Source organism: Gallinula chloropus (assembly GCF_964237585.1).
Source record: "Gallinula chloropus genome assembly, chromosome: 4".
Lineage (NCBI taxonomy): Eukaryota > Metazoa > Chordata > Aves > Gruiformes > Rallidae > Gallinula > Gallinula chloropus.
In genome coordinates, this window is record NC_140088.1 from 16,587,327 (window position 1) to 16,606,842 (window position 19,516).

At 45.4% G+C, this 19,516-nt stretch overlaps 1 protein-coding gene across 1 annotated transcript in view; it reads left to right on the top strand.

The window, feature by feature from the left end:
* Window positions 1-19,516, top strand: part of GALNT16 (polypeptide N-acetylgalactosaminyltransferase 16) — a gene marked incomplete at both ends in the record, with an annotated part of 69,081 nt that overhangs the window by 16,605 nt on the left and 32,960 nt on the right. The window contains one exon of the mRNA XM_084262676.1: window positions 17,924-18,099. Within this exon, the coding sequence (XP_084118802.1) occupies window positions 17,924-18,099 (176 nt within the window). The remainder of the gene's footprint in view (window positions 1-17,923; window positions 18,100-19,516) is intronic.

Here is a 19,516-nt window from a genome sequence, read left to right on the forward strand (position 1 = left end):
TCCCTCTTGCTTTAAAACTTGTTCCTTCTTACAAAGATGGTGGTCTGGGAAGAGATCGGAGGGCTAAACGTGTGGGAAACAGAGGACGGGGATGAGTTCTCTGTATATACTTTTCCCACTCACTGCTTCTCTCCAGTTTATTGGGAATTGGTTGTGGTATGTTCCTCTTCGTAATAATACGAGGGGTCTGTTAAAGGTTTATCTGATGGGTGCTGGAGTGTATGAGGGTGTATGAGCTTTATCTGTTAATATGTTACCAGCTTAAGGAAGGCCATTTGCTGGGGTGCTTGCTACTCCCCCAGCTGCAGTTCAGCACTGAGTGGAGGTTCTGTGATGAAAGGTGCTGTTTGGACTTGGAGCCCTCAGTTCAGCTCCGTGGGCTGCTGCAGCAGCCTTGCTAGAGAGAACCTTGTGTTTTGAGCAACTAGCCTGAAATCTGGCTCCATAACCCAGGCAGTGAATACTAACCTGGAACTAGGAAAGTCTTACAGCCTCTAACTCAGTGCATGGAGTGACAGCCTGAGGGCGGGGGGGAGGATGGGCAGGAAGAAAGGATAAAGTTCATGTGGACAGAAAGTATTTTGCTACGTGGCAAGACAGGACCAACTTGATCTCCTTTTGCTTTTTTCCTCTGCACTCTAGGCTGCAGAGAACAGTATCTGTTTAAACATCCCCGTAGAGTTTCCTCACTTGTAGATGAGGAAGGAAAGTGGCAGTAATGTTTTAGTAAACTTGAGGTGTGGCTATGCACAGTTTCTGAATGGAGTTGTTAGTTCTGTGGGTGCATATTGACATCCTTGAGGTTCTTGTGGAAGCCCAGCTATGCCTGCATACTGTAGTGATATTTTAATTGTGATAACTTCTGGAGACTTTTTCAGTACAGAGGTTTTTAATAATCTCTGTACTTATTTTCCTGTCTTATTTAAAGCAGTAATTCAGATCTAGTGTTTCTCTTACTGCTCTGGGTAATGCAAACAAAGTAGTGATGAGACATTTGAACTCCTGAGCAAAATCATTGAAGGTCAAAGGCATGCCTGCTTGTATCTGCCAAGGGAACTGACATATCTGCCTAATGAGAGACCAAACCTGATTGGTTTGGCTGGTGTGCTTCTATCCCCACCAAGCAGACGTAAGTCCATCTTGGATACCTCTAGTTTGAAAGTCTCAGAGCCCACCTGCAGAAAGGGCTGGTGCATTCCTTCCTCTCTGGTTTCTTGTGTCTGGTGCATCCCTAAGCAGGACTTGAGGCATCCAAAAGCTCAGGACAAGCCAGGTTGCAGCCCCCTCCTGTGTGAGGGTCCCCTTGCCCAAGACTGGGTGGCTCATGTGTGCATCTTCTGATGAAGTCACCAAGGCAGCAGTGACTTGCAACAGGTCCAAGTCTTGTTTAGCTGGAGGTGATGCCAGAGACCTGCAGCAGAGGCTCCCATTAGTGAAGCACTTTCAACGCCGCTGGTTAAAAGTGCTGGTTAAATGAGCATTTGTGTGTGGTGGTTCACTGAAGTTGTAGTGTCTCGACCCATGAGGTTTTGTTATATATTTCAATGTTCCCAGGACAATGAGCTTCCTTGAGATAGGTATCTCTCTTTCTCTTGACAGCTATCATTACATCTCAGAGCTGTCACGGTAGGTTTTGAACTGTGACACACTGGTTAATGCAGAGAGATAAATTGCTATTCATTACCTTTGCTGTGGAGTGTGGTCTGTGTCAGTTGTCTCTCTCTAAGACAGACATTTTTGAAGCAGTCCATCCCACACTACAATTATATTTTGGTGAGGAAGATCGCTTTTTTGCAGAAAGAAGCGTAATTTCTTCCCTGATCTGTGGTTAAAGATCAGTGGACTTTTGAAAGATATCTTTCTAGTTCCCTCTAACAAAATGATTCATTTGTTGTTCTGCACGACTGACACACATCTGCCACAGGCCTTGAGCATCACCGTGCAAACCTCTCCTGCCTGTGTTTAAGGACATATTTGCAGGAACAGAACCAGGCAGCTGCTGATGTGAACTGGCACACAGAAATGGGTGGAGTGCAGCCCTAGTAAAGCAGGAGGGTGGGTTTGCAAAAATTGCTCCACTTCGTGTTGGATATACCTTACAAAGATTCGATGCTGTGAGGCAGTTCTCTGCTGTTTAACTTCTCTGCTAGTTCCTGATGAGGAGTGTGTCGCTAAGCTCTTCCGCTCCACCTCGTTGGGGCACTGATTGTTTAGAGGTCAGCTTTCCTCTGCTACCCAAATGTGCCAAGTGTTTGGCTCTTTTTTCTTTTCTTTAAAAAAAAAAAGGCTTCTGGCAAAAGGCTACCTTTCTACTTCTGGGAGGATTCTCCCTTGCATAACCTTGACTCTGAACATGACCACAATTATATTCAGTGGGGTAAATGTCTGGCAATCTACTTCTTTCATCTTTTCCAGATTCCTTGGAGTAGTTGATGAATGACATGATGATGACCAAACCATTGACTAGTATGTGTTGATGTGGCAGTTCTGGAAGACACCCTTATGTTAGTTGTATTAAGGTTTCAGTAGGTCACTATCAGACCTGGGAAGCAGCCTCTTATGCTGATCTTGTAAGCTGCTTTTGGCTGAGCTGTTTAGGGGAGAAGCTGAAAGTGACTTCTGGTAGTAATGTGGTGATTGTTCTGAGAAAACCTAATCACAGGAGCTCCCTGAGGTGGGAAGGAGGCACAGTAGCGTGGTACTCATCAGTGTGGGTAGGGTAGCAGCACTGTGCTGGGTGCAGGCATCAGAAATGGCTTTGGTGAATGAAGTGGGCAGAGCCCTGCAATTGCAGAGGGGTGTGAGGCAGGAGCTGAGCATCTCCTCTCAGCACTCTGCTCCCAGGTAGCAGGTCCTGCCATGTCTGCCACATACTGTGACTATTAATATTCTTCTCTCATAACTGGGAACTGGTTCTGTTTGCACTGGGTAAGAACCTAGCTTTAAAAACACCCAAAAGCAACAAAACAAGCTAAAAATTACTATGGTATCGCTATGGTAACAAACACCTAGAAATGCAGCCAGTTCTGTGTATCAACTGCAGGCTTGGGCTTTACAGCCTGTGCCCCAGCAATTGCATATGCAATTGGAGACAGAAATGATGCTGTAAAGGGAAAACAGAAGCAGGTTTATGATACCTTGGGATCCTTCCAAATGAGGACCTACTACTGCTCCCTCTGAGGCAGGCTAGAAGCAGTTGCAGGCTGTTGGTACGCATCTGTCATGCCCAGGCAATCAGAACTGAGGGGCCAAATGCACTTCACAGCACTGTTAGGGCTGAGCAGAAATGGCTGATTATGGGACCAGCATTGGAATCTCCCAAATTTGGAGTTAGAGACCATATTGGCGTCTCATCAGGTTTTTGGGGGGACTTTCACTAGCTGGAGGTGACAAATGCATTTTGCATATAGGGTATCATTTGCAGCTTCCAGCAGCACATTCAGCGACGGGCCTGGGAGAAGGCAGGGAGATCAGCTTCTTCCCTGGCATGGTGTTTAGTTCTGTGTGTAGAGGTTCTGGATTTTGCTTTATTTTCATTCTGGTTTACCATTTTCACTCTGTTAACGGGCAGCATTAAAATCAGTGAAGAAGGAGGGAAGGTACCAGTAGCACAGAGCTTTTAGTTTCTGGCTACATGGAGCGGGTTCCTCCAAAGCATCCCTAAAACATGGGGTGTCCTGGTAACTCAGGCATCTTCTCCATGAACATCACCCGTAACATGTCAGCGTTGGGCAATAGGGAATAAGGGGAAGGATCTTCTACCAGGGCAGTTATGGAGGTGTAGGGGACCCCACTATAATCACGGAGGTTGATGTTAGGAGAGAAGACTGCCTGTCCTGATGAGGCCTGGCTTTGAAGACGAGGAAAGACCTCAAAATGATGCCTCCTAGGAGAGGTCTTGTTTCCCTGCAACCCTCCCTGAGGGATAATTCTGAAAGGATCCTGTCATGTGAAAAGGAAGCTGCCTCTTGTAACGCAAGGATTTCTTCATCTCACTGCTGCTCCGGCTCCCTTGGGACCAAGTTTCAGGCTGATTCTTCCTGACTACCATTTCTGCCTTCAAATTAGTTGAAGCTACTGAGTATGAGATACCACTGGGGACTTGATCTGGATGCTTTTGGCATGCCACTTGTTTCTGTTCTAGTTTGCATGTGACTGCAAGGAAGCAAGAGAAGAACTCCAGGGAGCTCAGCCTCCTGTGTCAGGGAACATGTCAGCTTGTAGTTACCAATTAATGCTGGTAGTGACATGTATGGTAAAACTAGCTTTGTGCTGACACCTGTAATTCAGGATTGACCTCTGTGCTGAGTGCTTGACTCTACAACCTTAAGTATGTTTTTTGATACTGGTTTGGAGTATAGGGGGCAAGGGAGAGAGCTTGATGAAGTAACGTGTAGATAGACAGAGAAGTGCCCTTCAACTAAGGTAGACAAAATCCTGAAGGGCATGCTCCTTCCTGTAAAAGTCTGGTAGATCTCTCATTACTGGTTTCAGAGCGCCAGAGCAACTCATGTTGCATAAACATCTGTTAATTATGGTGGCAGGGATAGACTGCCGCCGTACTGGGTACGTGGGTGAATGCGCTGCCTGGGTGCAGTCCTGCCACGTAACAACTCATTCTGTAGAACGCTTTTTACATCCAACCAGCTACAGTAAGAAATGCACATTCGAGACTCTGTCATGCAGAGTTAAAGGTTTAATTCCCCTTTCACATTCACCTTTTGACATTTAAGGGTAGGTCTCCTGCATCTTGCTCCCTCTCTAACAGTTCTTTCAAGATTTTTGGTGGTTGGTTCTCTAATTTGTGTTTTTTAAAGTTTATTTCGTGATACATTTGGTGCTGTCTGTCCCCATGCTTGCAAACACAGCTGTGCTTTTGGTTTTGTTAATTTTTTTTTAAACAAACATGTCAGCACTTTTCCTTTGTTCGTGTTTGTTCATGTCCATGTTCCTTTCTGGAGCCAGAGATGCTAAAACCCAGTAAGAGCAAGCCAGAAATGTGAAGAATGTCTCAACATCTTTTTCTGTTTGGGAGAAAATGAATTGCATTACAGACTCCATGTCTCTAACAAGCTGTATTGCACTTAACCTTTACCTTGCCATCGCAACCTCCAGCTAGAAATGTATACGTTATTTGTCTTCTGGGTAATGAAGGCAATTTAACAACATATGAGTTAGAATGGTTTCTAAACACAAGCTGTTTTCCAGGGTGAGTAAAGGTTTGGAAGAAGGGGAACTTCAGTCTGTTAAACGGTTTGGTTTTTCCAATAGAGCGTAATGAAGTCATGAGCGTGAGTACTCTGTGTGTGTGTGTGTTTGTTTCTCTCTGCTTGTGTTTTTGTTGTGGCTGAAATCCTGCCCTGGGAATTTTGCCACTGGATTTCACTAGTAATTTACAGCACGCTCAGATTTTTACATTGTGTTCTTCTGAATGCAGGCAGTGCCTCTGTGTTTCATGCTGCTCTCTGCAGAGAGGAGCAAACAGACCTGGCAGAGCAGAGCTCATTGTCGTGAGCAACTCTGTGGTTTTCATGGACCTGGGACATGACTGAATGTATCTACGTTTTATTTTTCATTCATATTTAGGAAGGCTGCTGAAGGCCCAGGCTAGATTCTTTGACCATCCCAGCACTGGTGACTTTTTGGAGCTGTGCTCTCTCTTTAGTGATAGAAATCTATGTGGTGTAAAATGTGCCTGCTTGGTGCTCCTAGGCAATGGGAGGTAGCTGGGCTGTTTTGCTGCCCAAAGATGTGAACGGAGTTCACTGAGTCCTACTGGTTATACTTGGCTGTCAGACTTTGGAAGAAGCAAATCACAGAATCATAGAACACTTTGGGTTGGAGGGGACCTCAAAGATCATCTAGTTCAGACCCCTCTGCCTTGGACAGGGACACCCTCCACTAGACCAGGTTGGCCTAAGCCCCATCTAACCTGTCCTTAAATGCTTCCAGGGATGGGACTTCCACAACCTCTCAGGGCAACATATTCCAGTGCCTCACCACCCTCATAGTAAAGAATTTCTTCTTAACATCTAATCTAAATCTACCCTCTTGCAGCTTGAAGCCATTCCCCTTTGTCCTGTCACTACAGTGCCTGGCGAACAGTCCCTCTCCCACTTTTCTGTAGGACCCCTTTGAAGTATTGGCATGCTGAAACTAGGAGCCTTCTCTTGTCCAGGCTAAAGAAGCCCAAGACCAATAAGCGTCTCCAAAATGCATCCAATAAATCTTGAGATGGGAAAACTGTCTTCCTTGACACCATCAGTTACACTCACGCAACATTCCTTGGGGAAGCAGATGGTGAGGGGCACAGTCCCAGCTATCAAAACCAGACACCCACATTTTTCTTGTAACACATGCATGAACTCTTAGTTTGAAAATTTGCTCGTGGAGTGGAAACTGGGGAGCTGTGACTGAGCTGGTGACTGGGCTTGTGAGCCAGCCAGCAGGCATGGATGGGGACAGGACTGTCAGAAGTGCAGTCCTTCTGTGGTGTGATGTGGGACTGGACTGCAGGGCTCTGGGAGCTTTCCAAAGTTGAAAATTGTGCCCTTTGCCTTCACTGTCTGGGTTTTGCATTTCTAGGTAACTACCTTTTTGTCTTCCGTGACTATCAAGGCAGAAATATTATTCTTTCTAAAGAAAAGCCGTGAGTTCTCCTAAAAACCCAGAAGTTGTATCTTTACGAGACAACCTTACAATATGAGACTCGTATCAGAACTGTGAGCACTGTATGTGCAGAGTCAGGTGATGGCTGCCCTTTGTATTCAATTCTGATTGTCGGTGATGGATTTTAAAGAGCCTCACTGGTCACTGCAATCATTGACTTTATTTTGCTGCAGTTTGTACCTGCAGATGAGACGAACGGCCGTGTGAGGGACCATGTTGCTTTGTGCCAGGGGAGACCTGTGTTTCCATGAGCAGTGGTTTTGGCCGTACCTGTCCTGACAGTATTTCAAGCCTGTCAGGTGCCTCCATTTTTGTGATGCCCACCTCAGTGGCTCTGCTCCTTATATGCCCAGCTCTTTCTTAGTTGACAGTGATTAAATGGCAGAGCAGAGAGGCTGTGGAGGAGGCCTCTATTAATAACGTGATTGAAGTCTAGAATGACAGGGGCCTGCACAGCGTAACACAGGGGTGACAGGCATATATGAGCCCATTTCATAATTCTTCATTGGTATGCACCATCCTTGATTAAATTTGCTATTGGGGAGGTGAACTTAATAAGCCTTTGCAGATGGAGAGCCAAGCAGGAGTAGAGTGCGGCTCTGAGGGTCTTGTCAGTTCAAATTGATTGCTGAGCCCTGGAATTGGAGCAATGCAGTAACTGAAAAATTAATCAATTAAAATGGAATATCATTTGGCTCCTAAACAAAATGCCAACAGCCTGATACTCTCAGATCTTTACTGACAAATAGACAATGAGTTTTTCCACTATTAGAAGACAATGTTGCATGCCGCAGGGCTGAATGCATGGCACAGAACGTATCTGAGTGAATAAGGTCTTGTGTGGAAGGACTCATCTTTGTAATAAATCATGGATGCATATGCACCATGCTATTGTCACTACAGAAAGAGTATCAGTGCAGTCCCTGGGGATAGATCTTACGGCTTCAAACCTCTGCAGTGCAAGTCCATGTTGTGAGCTGAAGGTCTTTCTTGAACTTCTCTGTGAAACCAGGCCATGATTCAATAGCGACATGAGGAGTTGTAAGTCACTCTCTTAAACACCAGCGTGGTGGTTGGTTTACAGACAAGTTGTGTTTTCATATTGGGCCTGGCTGACTCGCAACCAGTGGGTCCTGCCAAGAGCTTTTCTGTGCAACGTTCAACTCTAATGTGAGGAACAGCTGAGTGGAGCATCATGGTAAATTACCTGACTCATCAAGGTCAAGTCCCATCCAGGTGATACAGGAGGGCAAGCTGCATGCCAGCTCTGGGGCTGTGGGCCAGCCTCCAGGAGCAGCATGGTACCCCAGCTGGCACAAAGGCAGGAGAGTGGCTCCCTGAGGCCAGTCTGTCATCCTGCTTGGTCTGCAGGATGTGCTGTGCTTCCTGCCTGCGCTGTGCAGCTATCTGCAGGAGGCTGTAACGAGATCTATCTGGTGATTAACTCTGGGGAAAGGGGAGAGAGTTTGTGCGGAATTTGGTAACATTCAAAGTCATGACTGACTGAGCAAGACCCACTAAAGAAAAAGCATTTTAGGGAAGAATCTTTCCTTGCTGGAAGATGGGGAGGGAGAAATTCCCAGCTCCTGCTGTGGGGCTGGCTTTGTCCCTGGTGGGGGTGTGAAATGTCCCCTTGTCTTTCTGGCTCAGCTGTGGGTGTGCACAGTATTTCTGCAGTGTGTGAGTGCTGGCTAGCTGCAAACCCACACAATTTTAATGATTAAAAAGGTACTCCAACTTCCTTTCTCTAGCCTTAGCAAGAACCCCCTACAGCATGATCTTGAAGGCAAAGAAAATGTGCCCCAAGCTTAACATAATTAAATACTTAAATGCTTTGGGTGAGCAGTGCCCACTCTTTGATGCTAAAAGACCTCTGTTCATCTCTTAGATAACTGGTTCACTGCTGACTACATTAGCAGCTTATGAGGCCTAAAGTTGCTTTCTCCTCTGTGAAATATCCATGTCAGCATCTGTCACTCTAGACAGTTGTGCTTCACTGGGAGAAAAAGACTGAATGTAGGTCACTTGAGTTCAACAGGAATAGATTAGTACATCAGCTCAGGAGGCACATACACATGTACACGTTGTATCCGTGCCAACAACATATGTGCAGGAGTGGTTGTAGAGACACAGTTTATGTGACTGATATATTTAGGGAAGACCTAGACCACCCTCGATTGAACTGTCTTACTGGCTTCAGAGGTGCTACCAGGTAATCATGAGGGGATCCTGTGACTCGATACAGAGTGTCAGTCATGAGACAGATTCTATAAATCAGGGTTCAGGTAGTGTCTAAATGGCCAACAGAAGACAGATAACAAAGCATTGCACCTTTTTCTTCTTTATTTAAGTAATTGAAAATCACTTAGAAAGCAGGAACATTCTGTACATTTTTAAATATCTAGGAAGACCAGAATATTTTTCCAGAAGAAAAAGCGCAACTTCTTATAAGGTCTTTTTTTCACTCTGAAGGACCTCAAACGATGCTTTGTATTCAAACTCTGTATTTCAAACTCTGTATGCATAGCCGTTAGCAGAGCCACTCCTATATAGAGTAAGTAACCTAGTTGACTTTTGATGAAGAGGCTTGGTATGTGATACTAAACAGATGTCTGAATGCAGACAGCTTTCTCTGGACAAAACCTTCATTCCCAGAAGTACTCAGTCCCCAGCTACCCACTGGGAGCTCTTTCTGACAATGCTGTTGATTAGGTGGGGGTGCCAGCATGAACTGCCTAGTCCCTTAGGTAATCGAAGAGTGTGCTGTCATGTCTGTCTTCTTCCTGACACCAGATGTTGTCATGATTATTTATGGATAGAGAGAGGTGTGCTTGGAAAACAAGTGTTATTTCATGGAAAAAATACCTCACAGAACTCATACTCTTCTCTCATGCTGGTGCTCAATAATTTTTAAGACCATCCCCTCACTATTTTTCAGGGGTTTCCCAACATGGTTTTTCTCCTGGAGAGAACTATAAAAGCATAGATGGATGTGTTCATGTCAAAACAAAATTTGCCAATTTTGGGGGGGCGGGGGGGAGGGAAAGGCTTTACTCCAGGAATGAGATAAAGATCAAATGAACATGGAAGCCAGATGTATGTGTGTCTGGACATGTGGGTGTGTATGCTAAATCAATGTATGTGGACATCATAAATATATTAAAAAATATTATTGTAATATATTGTTTGTATTTTGCATAATGGACATTTTTATGCATTAGGCTTAAAATTGAGGGAAGAAATAACCTTGGCAACTGCTTCACCTCATCTGGGGTCTGGTTTTCCACAGTACTGAGCAGGCTCATTTCCTCAGCGCCAGAGAGTGCCCTAAGGCATCTGTCTTTAAAGCCCTTTTGGCTTCCCTGCTTCACTTTATTCAACGCTCCTGAAAACAAAGCACTAGAAGGATGCCCCAGGGCATCATGTGCTCTCCCTCCAGTTAAGGACAATGTCCTTCTGCCTCTGGGCAGCTGGGCCAGAAAACTTTGCAGGATCCATCCCTTGCTAAGTGCTGGAGGATTCAGGGTTACATAGCTGGGTCAAAGATGGGTGTACTCTATAGAGTGCATGTGGAAATGACTGGTTTGCATGCAGTGTGATGCTGAAGTCATATATCCAGCATGGCAGTGAGTATCCAGCACCCCTTAGGGCTGCTGTCTGCAAAATAAACCAGACTGGTGTGTGTTGTAGTAATGGTGCTTGTGCACAGAGTGCTACTTTTGGCTGTCCTCCAGTTGTCAACCCATGCTGCTTTGCAGACCTTTGAGGCCTGGGCAAAGCGATCAAGATGTGCTTCCTGGAAGCATCCCTCCCTTCTGTAGACAAGGACATGCAGAATCAGGATGAAATAGCACAAGAAAGATGCTTCCTCACGGAGCCCCTAAAGAGGCTAAGAAGGATCACTAGGCAGAGGCTGTGTGGCTGCCTCGGAATCCAGATTGTGAGTTCTCAGACATGAAATTAAGGAGTTAGGACCGTAATAGGATACATACTACCTTTCCAATTGCTGAGAAGTTGGATGAGCATGTTGATGTGTGAAGCTGTCAGAGAAGAACCGTTCATGATGGGCAGAGGTAGTAACTTAATTGCTCTTGGGTTTTGATTTATTTAATCCCCCCCCCCCTAAACTTCCCCCACACTCTTTTTCTCTCATAGTGCCTACTTTCTTCCCCAGAATTGCCCAAAAGACCAGCTGTCAAACCATGGCAAGTCTGCTTGAAAAGGTAGTGGCAAGCCTTATCTATCAACACAATGTTGTGACCTGCAAGTCAACAATATCCCGTTTCTAAACTCTAAAACACTAAAAGCTTGTCTGCTTGTGACAGTTGACATAGGAGAGTGTGATGTTCACCTCACCAGGCTGTGGCAATAACATGGGAAACAGTGTGCCGTCTTCTGTGTCTCTTGGAGGAGGCTCTGAAAGTAAAATCCAAAAATTGGTGGGTGTGGGGAGAACATTGCTGTGGAAACCAAACATGGGAACAAAATTGCTTCTCTTTTCTTGCCTTATACAGGATTTCCACCCTTTCTAGCCTTTTCAGGCCTGAGGACACTTTCCTTGTCAATAGCTGAATGTCTGGCAAAACTGTGAGGGAAGAGGAGAAAAATAGAAAATGTTTGGACTCCTAGAACTTCCTAGCCATGAGGCAAAGACAGAGAGAAAGGGTTTCTTAGGCTAAAACAGAAGAGCAGAGATAGTCTTGCACAGCTGGCAGAGATTTGCCTTTGCATGCACAGAAGGCAATAAATACCAAGAGACAGTGAGGGGAAAAAAATAGGGAGGTGGAAAGACACCTTGGGCAAGCAGCAGTGCTGCAAAGTGAGGCCCAGCAAACTGTCCCTGCTTTTCTTGCTCACCATCCCTTGGTGACAACAGCTCTGTTGCAGGTCCTGGAGAAACCCTATGAACTGGAAACCATGGCCTCTTCTCAGAGGGCATTGAAAATCACCTCTGTTGGGGTCCCGCCAGTGGTCTCTTCAGCCCAATTTGGAACTGGCAGCAGGTTTCAAGATTATCCATTGCTGATGGCAGTAGAAAATCTCCAGTGACCAATTAGCTGTTGTGGGAACTGATCGATTCAAGTTGCTTTACTGGTTCCCTTGGTTACTCCAGTTTGTGCAAACCACAAACAAAACATTCAAATCATTCTATGAGCTCCTCTGTCAGCACTTGCACTTCTCAAAGAACAGAGATGGTCCTATTTAACTGTGGTAATTTTTATTAATATTTCATTACAGAAGTTCCATAAGAGCATGGTTCCTAAACCACATTTAAAACGTTTTACACAGTTGAACAAAGTATGAATAAAATAGGCCATGTTCTGGCAGGCACAGCCTTTTCTCTTAAAGTATTTTGAGCAATTTTCAGAGAAATATATGGACTATTTCATGAGATACAAGAAGAGCCATGTGCAACTGGGATTCTAAAACCCAACTGGAAATACAACCCACCATCAAAAAACGTGCTGTTGGCAATAGGTATTCAAGAGGTGATATCTTGTAGGTTCAGCTCATCAAGTGTAGCTTGCTCTCTGGGCCAGTAGGATGTCCTGACAATTTTTCTTGGGAGTTGCTGCAGCTTCGTCCTACCCTCTCTGCCATTCATAGCCCATCCACATGTCAGCATGTTCTTTGTAGCATCCCGAAGCACTGCTGTGCTCCCCAGCATCTACTTGCTGCTGATGGTGCTGTACTGTCCTATCCTCTCTGAGACTTGTCTTCAGGTCACTGGGACAGTATATGGAGCAAGTGAAGTGAGCCCATGGAGAAAAATTCCACACCGTGCAGGCCCCAGCAGCTCCATGTGTGGAGGCCAAGGTGACTTGGCCCTGGCCTTTGCTCTGAGGGAAGAGGATTTGTTCAGCCAGCAAGGTTTTATCTCAACCCAGTGGGCTGGAGCTGGCATTAAACCAGTTCAGAGTGGAAACCTTTGCAGGGCTGGTGGGAGGGAGGTGCTGGCAGGGTTGGGGATCATGGCAGTAACAGCGTGTGAGGTTGTGGCAGGGGAATAAATCAAAGGGGAGCTTCAAGAAGGAGGAAGTTGTGGTGAGGTTGTTACTCCCTGGCTTGCTTTGTGTCCATATTCATCAGCTAGAACTTCCTGGTCAGTTAGTTCTTCCAGAGAAAGACACTAACTGGGGATGGCTTGTGAATGATGCTTTTACGTTCTGGGATTTGACAGAGCTGACATAATAATGAAAATAAGCTTAAAACAAAAGGAAAGCATGGTGGCCCCTGCTCCGTTTGTTGTACTAGCACTAAACACTTGTAAGCAAGATATGCAAAGCTGCAGAGCATTTGTCTGTCATATAAAGCTGCCATTGGTCTAACTTCATGGTAACTGTAAAATGATTAATTGTACTTACCTTTGAGGGATTTTCGTACCTTACTCTAGTTAAGTAGTGATTCCTCATGAGCCCTTGGAGTATGGGTATTCTTCTTGAATTTGTCCAAGCCTCCTGCTGTTACAAAAAATCTATCTTGGGCCCCTAAAGTCCCCAGCAGCTCTGCTTTTAGTGGCTGTTTGCACAATACTAGAGCTGACGGACCTGTGTCTGGTGGCTGACAATGACAACACACAAAGGTGAGTGGCATTGCCTGTATTATAGCCTTACTGTTTCACAAGGGATTAGGCCTAGAGAGGAATATTGCTGTCCTAGGTGAGAAACAAGCCTCACAAGTTTTCACAGCATTAATTCCTTTCCCTTAATCCCTTGCTGACAAAGTTAATTTCACTACTTAAATAGTTTCTGGTCTCTTGAACCGTGTCAAAACACAAATACGAATGTGCTTCCAACAGCAGAAGACCAACTCAGGCCACTCTGTTATTGAAAGGGAAAAGCATACGTGAATGTATGAAAAGATGAGATGGGAAGGTTTACAGTATTTCCTGACATGTCAGCATGCGACTTGTGTTGGAGGTCTCAGCAACATTTGGGACAAACCTTAATTTGTGCAAACTGTTTTGCTAATCCCTAGTCTAGACATTCACATTTCCAGTGCCTATTCATCTTTATTTCTGTTTTCATCTGGCAAATTTTTTTTGGTCTATCACAGAATATCAGTCAGAAGAAGCTGGGCTCTTCTGCCCTCATAACTCCCGCCTGTTCCAGCCTCAAGTATAGGGATACAGGGTGCGTAGCAGCATAGAGGCAGGTATGAACTGTCCTGTTGATGTGGTAAAAGTCTTAACTCTGTGCTAAGCTGTAGGTACTGTGCCTTTAATATGCCCCGAGTTTATATGTGCTTACATTGCCTTCTTCCTGAAGTGAGAGATGTTAATGTGAAGGGAGAGGAAAGAGGGGGTGTGCCTTTAATATGCCCCAAGTTTATATGTGCTTACATTGCCTTCTTCCTGAAGTGAGAGATGTTAATATGAAGGGAAAGAGGGGGTGGACATCAGTCCGCCCTCCTCAGAGGGTTTGGCAGGGGACTGACTACTATTTCATAGAGAACCTGTGCTGTTCCTGACAAGTGTGTTTTCAATTAACAGTGAAAAATGTCCTCTAGTCGAACATCTATATTCTATGAAGAGAATCTGATAAAGCAAGACAGTCCTTAAACTCTATGTTCACTTTGCCAGGCTTGTTCATAGCTGTCTGGGCCCCACTCAGGATTGTGGTTGCTCCCTTCTCTTTGTTGGGTTTTGCTGTTGTATGCTTTGTAATGAGCTGTAGTATCTATGGTTTTTCTGAGGCTACCTTGCTGTTTCTTCCATGTTATGTGTTAGCACAGACCAGATGGACCATAGCGGTCTATAGGGCCTTATTGAATTGTATTTATTATTTTCAGATTTTTTTTTCCCATTTCTTGACATAATTTTGAACTCTAATCCTGTTTCCGTAGTGTGTCTGACACTTTTGCTGGACTTTTTATGGATTTGGTAAGTGTACTCTGTCTCAATATCCAAAGTGGTTTTGGAAGTACTGAGTAGCACTGGATCCAGAACAAACCCCTAAGACCTGCTCTCAGCACAGCCCCTCTGCTGACAGCTGCTAATTCTGCTTTGACTGTGGCTTTCCAACTAGCTTCCCCCATTCTGCATTAGTTGTCATTAGCAAGAATAGTCTAGATGAAAATGACTTAACAGCACCTATTAAAAATCTTACTGAGTCATGAGGTATCTATCTACTGCTTCTCCACACCCTTAAGACTGATTGCTCCATCACAGGGGAAAATTAGGTTGGTCTGACATGATGTGCTCTTGACAAATTTCAGTTGGCTCCTATTTATTACCTTGCAGTCCTCTGGGAGATCACAGATCAGTTGTTTGATTACTTGTTGATTACCTGTTGATTAGCTGTCTGTCTGGAAGCTGAGGCTAGGTCCTCTGAGCTGTCCCACTCCCTTTCCCTCTATGAAGAGGGCACAAAGAGATACTGGCTGAGATAAAAATGATAAATTTTATTTATTTATGACCATTAATTCCCACTGCTCTTTTACCACTTTTTAAATTTGATGTGTATGTGAGAACCGTAGTATCTAGAGGAATTACCTCTAACAGTTAAGTTTAAATGTGTCATGGCCCTGAGGGCAATAATGGGCCTACCTGTCCCTGCCAGGGCTCCACCTGACTCTGCCTATGGCCTAGGACTCCATTTCAGACCCCCCTGGGGATCCTTCCCCTGGGAACAGTCCATCCCAGCCCCAGCAATGTGAAAGAAGGGCCAATCTCCAGCTCCCCACACCTCTGCCCTGCCTGGCCAGCAGCATGGTGCTGATCCCCAGGGAGATGCTCAGGGAGATGCCTATCCCCAGGGAGATGCCCTGTGCCTGCCCCCCTCCTCGCCAACTGTGCTGCTTCTGGCTGGAGGGTGTGAAGATCCCTGGCTGCCAGGTCCTGCCCTAAGCCTTGTCATGAGCAGACCCTGGCTCTGGAAGTGCCCTGACAAAATGACTCCTGAAGTCATCCTGAATGAATCCTGAAGTTGCTGCTTCCAGATTTTTGCAAAACGTTGGAGGTAATATAAACCAAACCCAGGTGTTATTTTTCCAGGTCTTGGGGAGACAGAGATAAATACTAAAGGGCAAGTGAGTGACCACAAAATATGAGAAGGTGCATGAGAAGCTGGGCGTTTGCTACGAATCAGTGTGTTCTGGGCAAGAGGAAGAAGAGAAATGGAAGCTAAATTTGCCCAAACAGCTAGTATGAATTAGAGGAAGGAAACATTTCCATTCCTAGAGGTACTAAAGTAACTGTTTTCCTTCTCGTACTGAAAATATAATTTCAAGTGAGAGTGTAGGCAGCAGGCTGTGAAAGCAGCTGTACAGCTAATGGAGCTGTTGCCCTAACACAGAGCCGTGCCCAGCTGGTGCTGCAGCAGCGGGTGCGGTGGGGGACAACAGGGAACATGGCATCCCTTGCGGGGGGCTGCAGGGCCGGCAAGGCAGGATGTTTGCTGCATGGAGGGGCTGGATGAAGGCAGATTTACTTGCCAAAGTATGCCTATGAGATTCCTGCAGTACGGTAAATTGTATGCAACAGCTTGATTGTGCAGTGGTTGAATTATTTTCTTTGAAACTGCCAGTAGTGACTCTCTTTTTTCTTTTCCTGTTAAAAGACATTTCCCTTGTTCTTGTATGGTAAGAAAGGAAAATCTCAGCATCAATCTGACCTGTATGACACACAACTTTATGGCCACCTTCATTTTTTTTTCTCACTTAATTAATCTTCTCTCTGAATGAAATAGTCCTAACCTTTAATTTATCTTCACCCTCCAGTAGCTTCCTTCCAGAGACCAGTTTGACAAAACTTGTGCTTTGGTTACAGCTGCCAAGATGTCACTGTTTTGGTATAACAGTATTCATGATGGTTTCCTTTTTCTCTGTCCTATTTGCAGTGCACTCAATTAGCTTGATTTCCCATCTCCATAGGCTGAGTGCAGGGTTTCATTGAGCTGTCCATAGGGACACTCAAATCTGTAACCTGAGTGGTTACAGTTCATTTGAAATCCATCCATGTGTATGAGTATTTCAATTTATTTCTTGTAATGTTCATTATCTTGCACTTTTCTACACTGAATTTCATTTGCCATCATCTTACCCACCTCTTTGGTTCACCTGGGGCTTTCTGGACTGCAGTGTACCTCTTCCTGGAGAAAAGTGCAGAGATGTTTGTTCTTCTAAGCGCTCTCCTGCTTAAGGCATTTGCTGTTGTGCTGGGTCTCTTGAATTGTTTCCCAACCTACTAAGATGGCCCAACCAAAACACTGTGTGATGCTCAGGACCGGTCCCTGGTCTCTTGCCCTCCTAAACTCCTTTTAGGAGCCTTACAGTAGAGAGAAAAATGTGATCATGCCTAGTGTTAGAGGGTATCCAAACTCTTTTACACAGAAGGATCTCAATGTCTCAGGACTATCTGGTGCTTTGGATGAGAGTCAAAATCTGCCTTTTCCAGCAGTTTTAGGTAGCTCCAACACTCCTTTGTACAAGGCTGGGAACATTTTGTGGCTTCCTCATGATTTAGTCTGTCAAATGGCTATTATAGACAATTCATTAAATTACTTTTATAGTATAAACAATCCTGATTGCTTTATAAGGTGCTATTTTACAGTTTCAAGGTTGTGTCCAAGCAAAATCTTGTTTCTAAGAGTTCAGCATGGGCTAGAGCTGTTTCTCTCCTCCATCCCAGTGGCCCTAGTTGAATGGTCTTCAGGTGCTGGTGTTGCATTGGTTCAATGACCAGGTAGAGCTCTTGCATGGGACTGGGTACACAGTCATCACATACAGCTTCCAACAATCATGGATTTTTGTGAGATTTGGGCAAGGCACAGTAGGGAACCTGTTAGATCAGCTGCCCTCGTGTTTGTTTGTGAGACCAATTGCCAAAAGGCTGAAAATGTTTTTCCTCAAAATACTGTGTTTCAGCCACGTTGGCTGGAGGCTGCTTGCAAACCCGTATTGCGTGGAAGGGTTTCCAAACGCCTGCAGCCTCACACACTCTATGTAACAAATGCTAAAGGGAATTTGGCTCCACCTGTGCTGGCAGGAACAGGAGCTTTCATCCCAGGCTGAGTTGGTAAGGATAGCAAGGCCTGCAGTTTTCCTTGGAAAAGTCAGTTCTAACACCGTATCTGTAAGGGTTTGCCACTTTCCTTTCCAAGCTCTTGTCTGTCCTGCCTTCCCCCATACCCAAATGACTTCCAGATGTGTAGCAAACAAACTGCCTCAGCATACGTGGGTCTGAACTGATTGCTTGTGTCTAAACATGAGTCAGCTGCTCTCCCTGATGCTCTGATGCTTGTCTCTGCTCTAGATGACAAGGGCTCCCCAAGGAGAGAAGAACAGCCAGAGGGGTTTTGATGAAAAGGCTTACTTGTCCTCAAAGCTGCTGAAGGCCGGAGAAGACCCCTACCGCCAGCATGCTTTTAATCAGCTAGAGAGCGACAAACTCAGCAGCGACCGGCCCATTCGGGACACCAGGCACTACAGGTACAGTGCAGCCCTTGCTCCAAACCATGGCTGCTTCTTGGTGTGGGGAGTCCACTGCCTTCCTGTGTAGTTCTGCATTATTGACAAAGGATGGTTTGGGTTTTTCTTCACCAGTGTCGGTCTGTTACTCCACTGGGTTTCATGGTTAACCTGGAAAGGTCTCAAATGTGCACAGACCCTTGACTAATTCAGACCCAGCTTGTTGCTTTTCTAGCATCTCTTCTCCCAGGTCCAAGCATCATCTTGTTTGAGCACAGCCATCCGTTGCAGCTCAGGTTGCTCCTGTGACAGGTTTTTTTTGCACAAAACCCCTCACACTCATGGCTCTTCTCAGTGAGACATGGAGCTTTGCAAGCCCACCAGCACTGACAATCATCAGGGTGCTTTGTGAATGCAAGCAGTAGTGAGATGAAAATCTTGTGCTCTCATTTCCCAGCACAGTACTCAGGGTTGGCTTTCTGGTGACTCAGAGGCAGCGGTGCCATGGCCTGCATTACTGACAAGTCTTCCTGCTATTCAGAATTGCTGTTTTCTGTTTATGTTGTCATGTTCTGGCCTGAAGCCAGCTCACTTCAAAGGTGAATTATTGTTACTTTGATCTGTGGTAGCATGCAGAACATGTTTATTGTGAAAAACCTTGTCTATGGGCTCCAGTCTGAAGAACAACATATATGTGATTCCCTGGAAATGTATGAACGTTTCAGCCCCAAGTTTGCAGTGGAGATTCCCATCAGCAGTGGGGAGTCCAAAGCAGTGTATAGTCAGGGCAGATAAATGTATTTCCATGTTCCTTCCCTTTGCAGAGGAAGCAGTTTGGGAATGAGGGACCTGTGTTTGAGTACCTTGTCTTGCAACAATATTGGAGCAGTTGCTGGGATGGCAATTTAGGATGAGGACTTACTTCAGCTGATACAAGTTAGACTGTGGTTTGAGGAAAGCCCATTCTTGTGTCTCAAATGGACCTGGTTCCCTGTTTAAGAAGTGGGTGGGGGCGTCAACAGGTCATTAACATGTCACTTCTTCAGGCACCCAAGCAGGGCTTGGACCTGCTTGACTCCACATCCTACAGGCTCCTTCTGACCTATCAAGTAGCTGTATTTTCTGATCCAAAGCAAAGAGAGGGCTGCTTTTCAAGCCCAAACTTTGTCCTTGTCCGCTGTGATGTTGTGTTGTGAGTTGCATGGCAAGGTTTTGGTGGTGGTAGAGGGGTGCTGCAGGAGTGGCTCCTCCAAGAAGCTACTAGAAGCTTCCCCTAGGGTCTGACAGAGCCCATACGAGCTGGCTCAAGGATGGACCCGCTGCTGACCAAGGCTGAGCCAATCAGTAACGGTGGTAATGCCTCTGGGATAACATATTTAAGGAGGAAAAAAACCCTGCAAATGGCCACTTTTTTCCACCAGAGGAGGGAGTGAGAAGA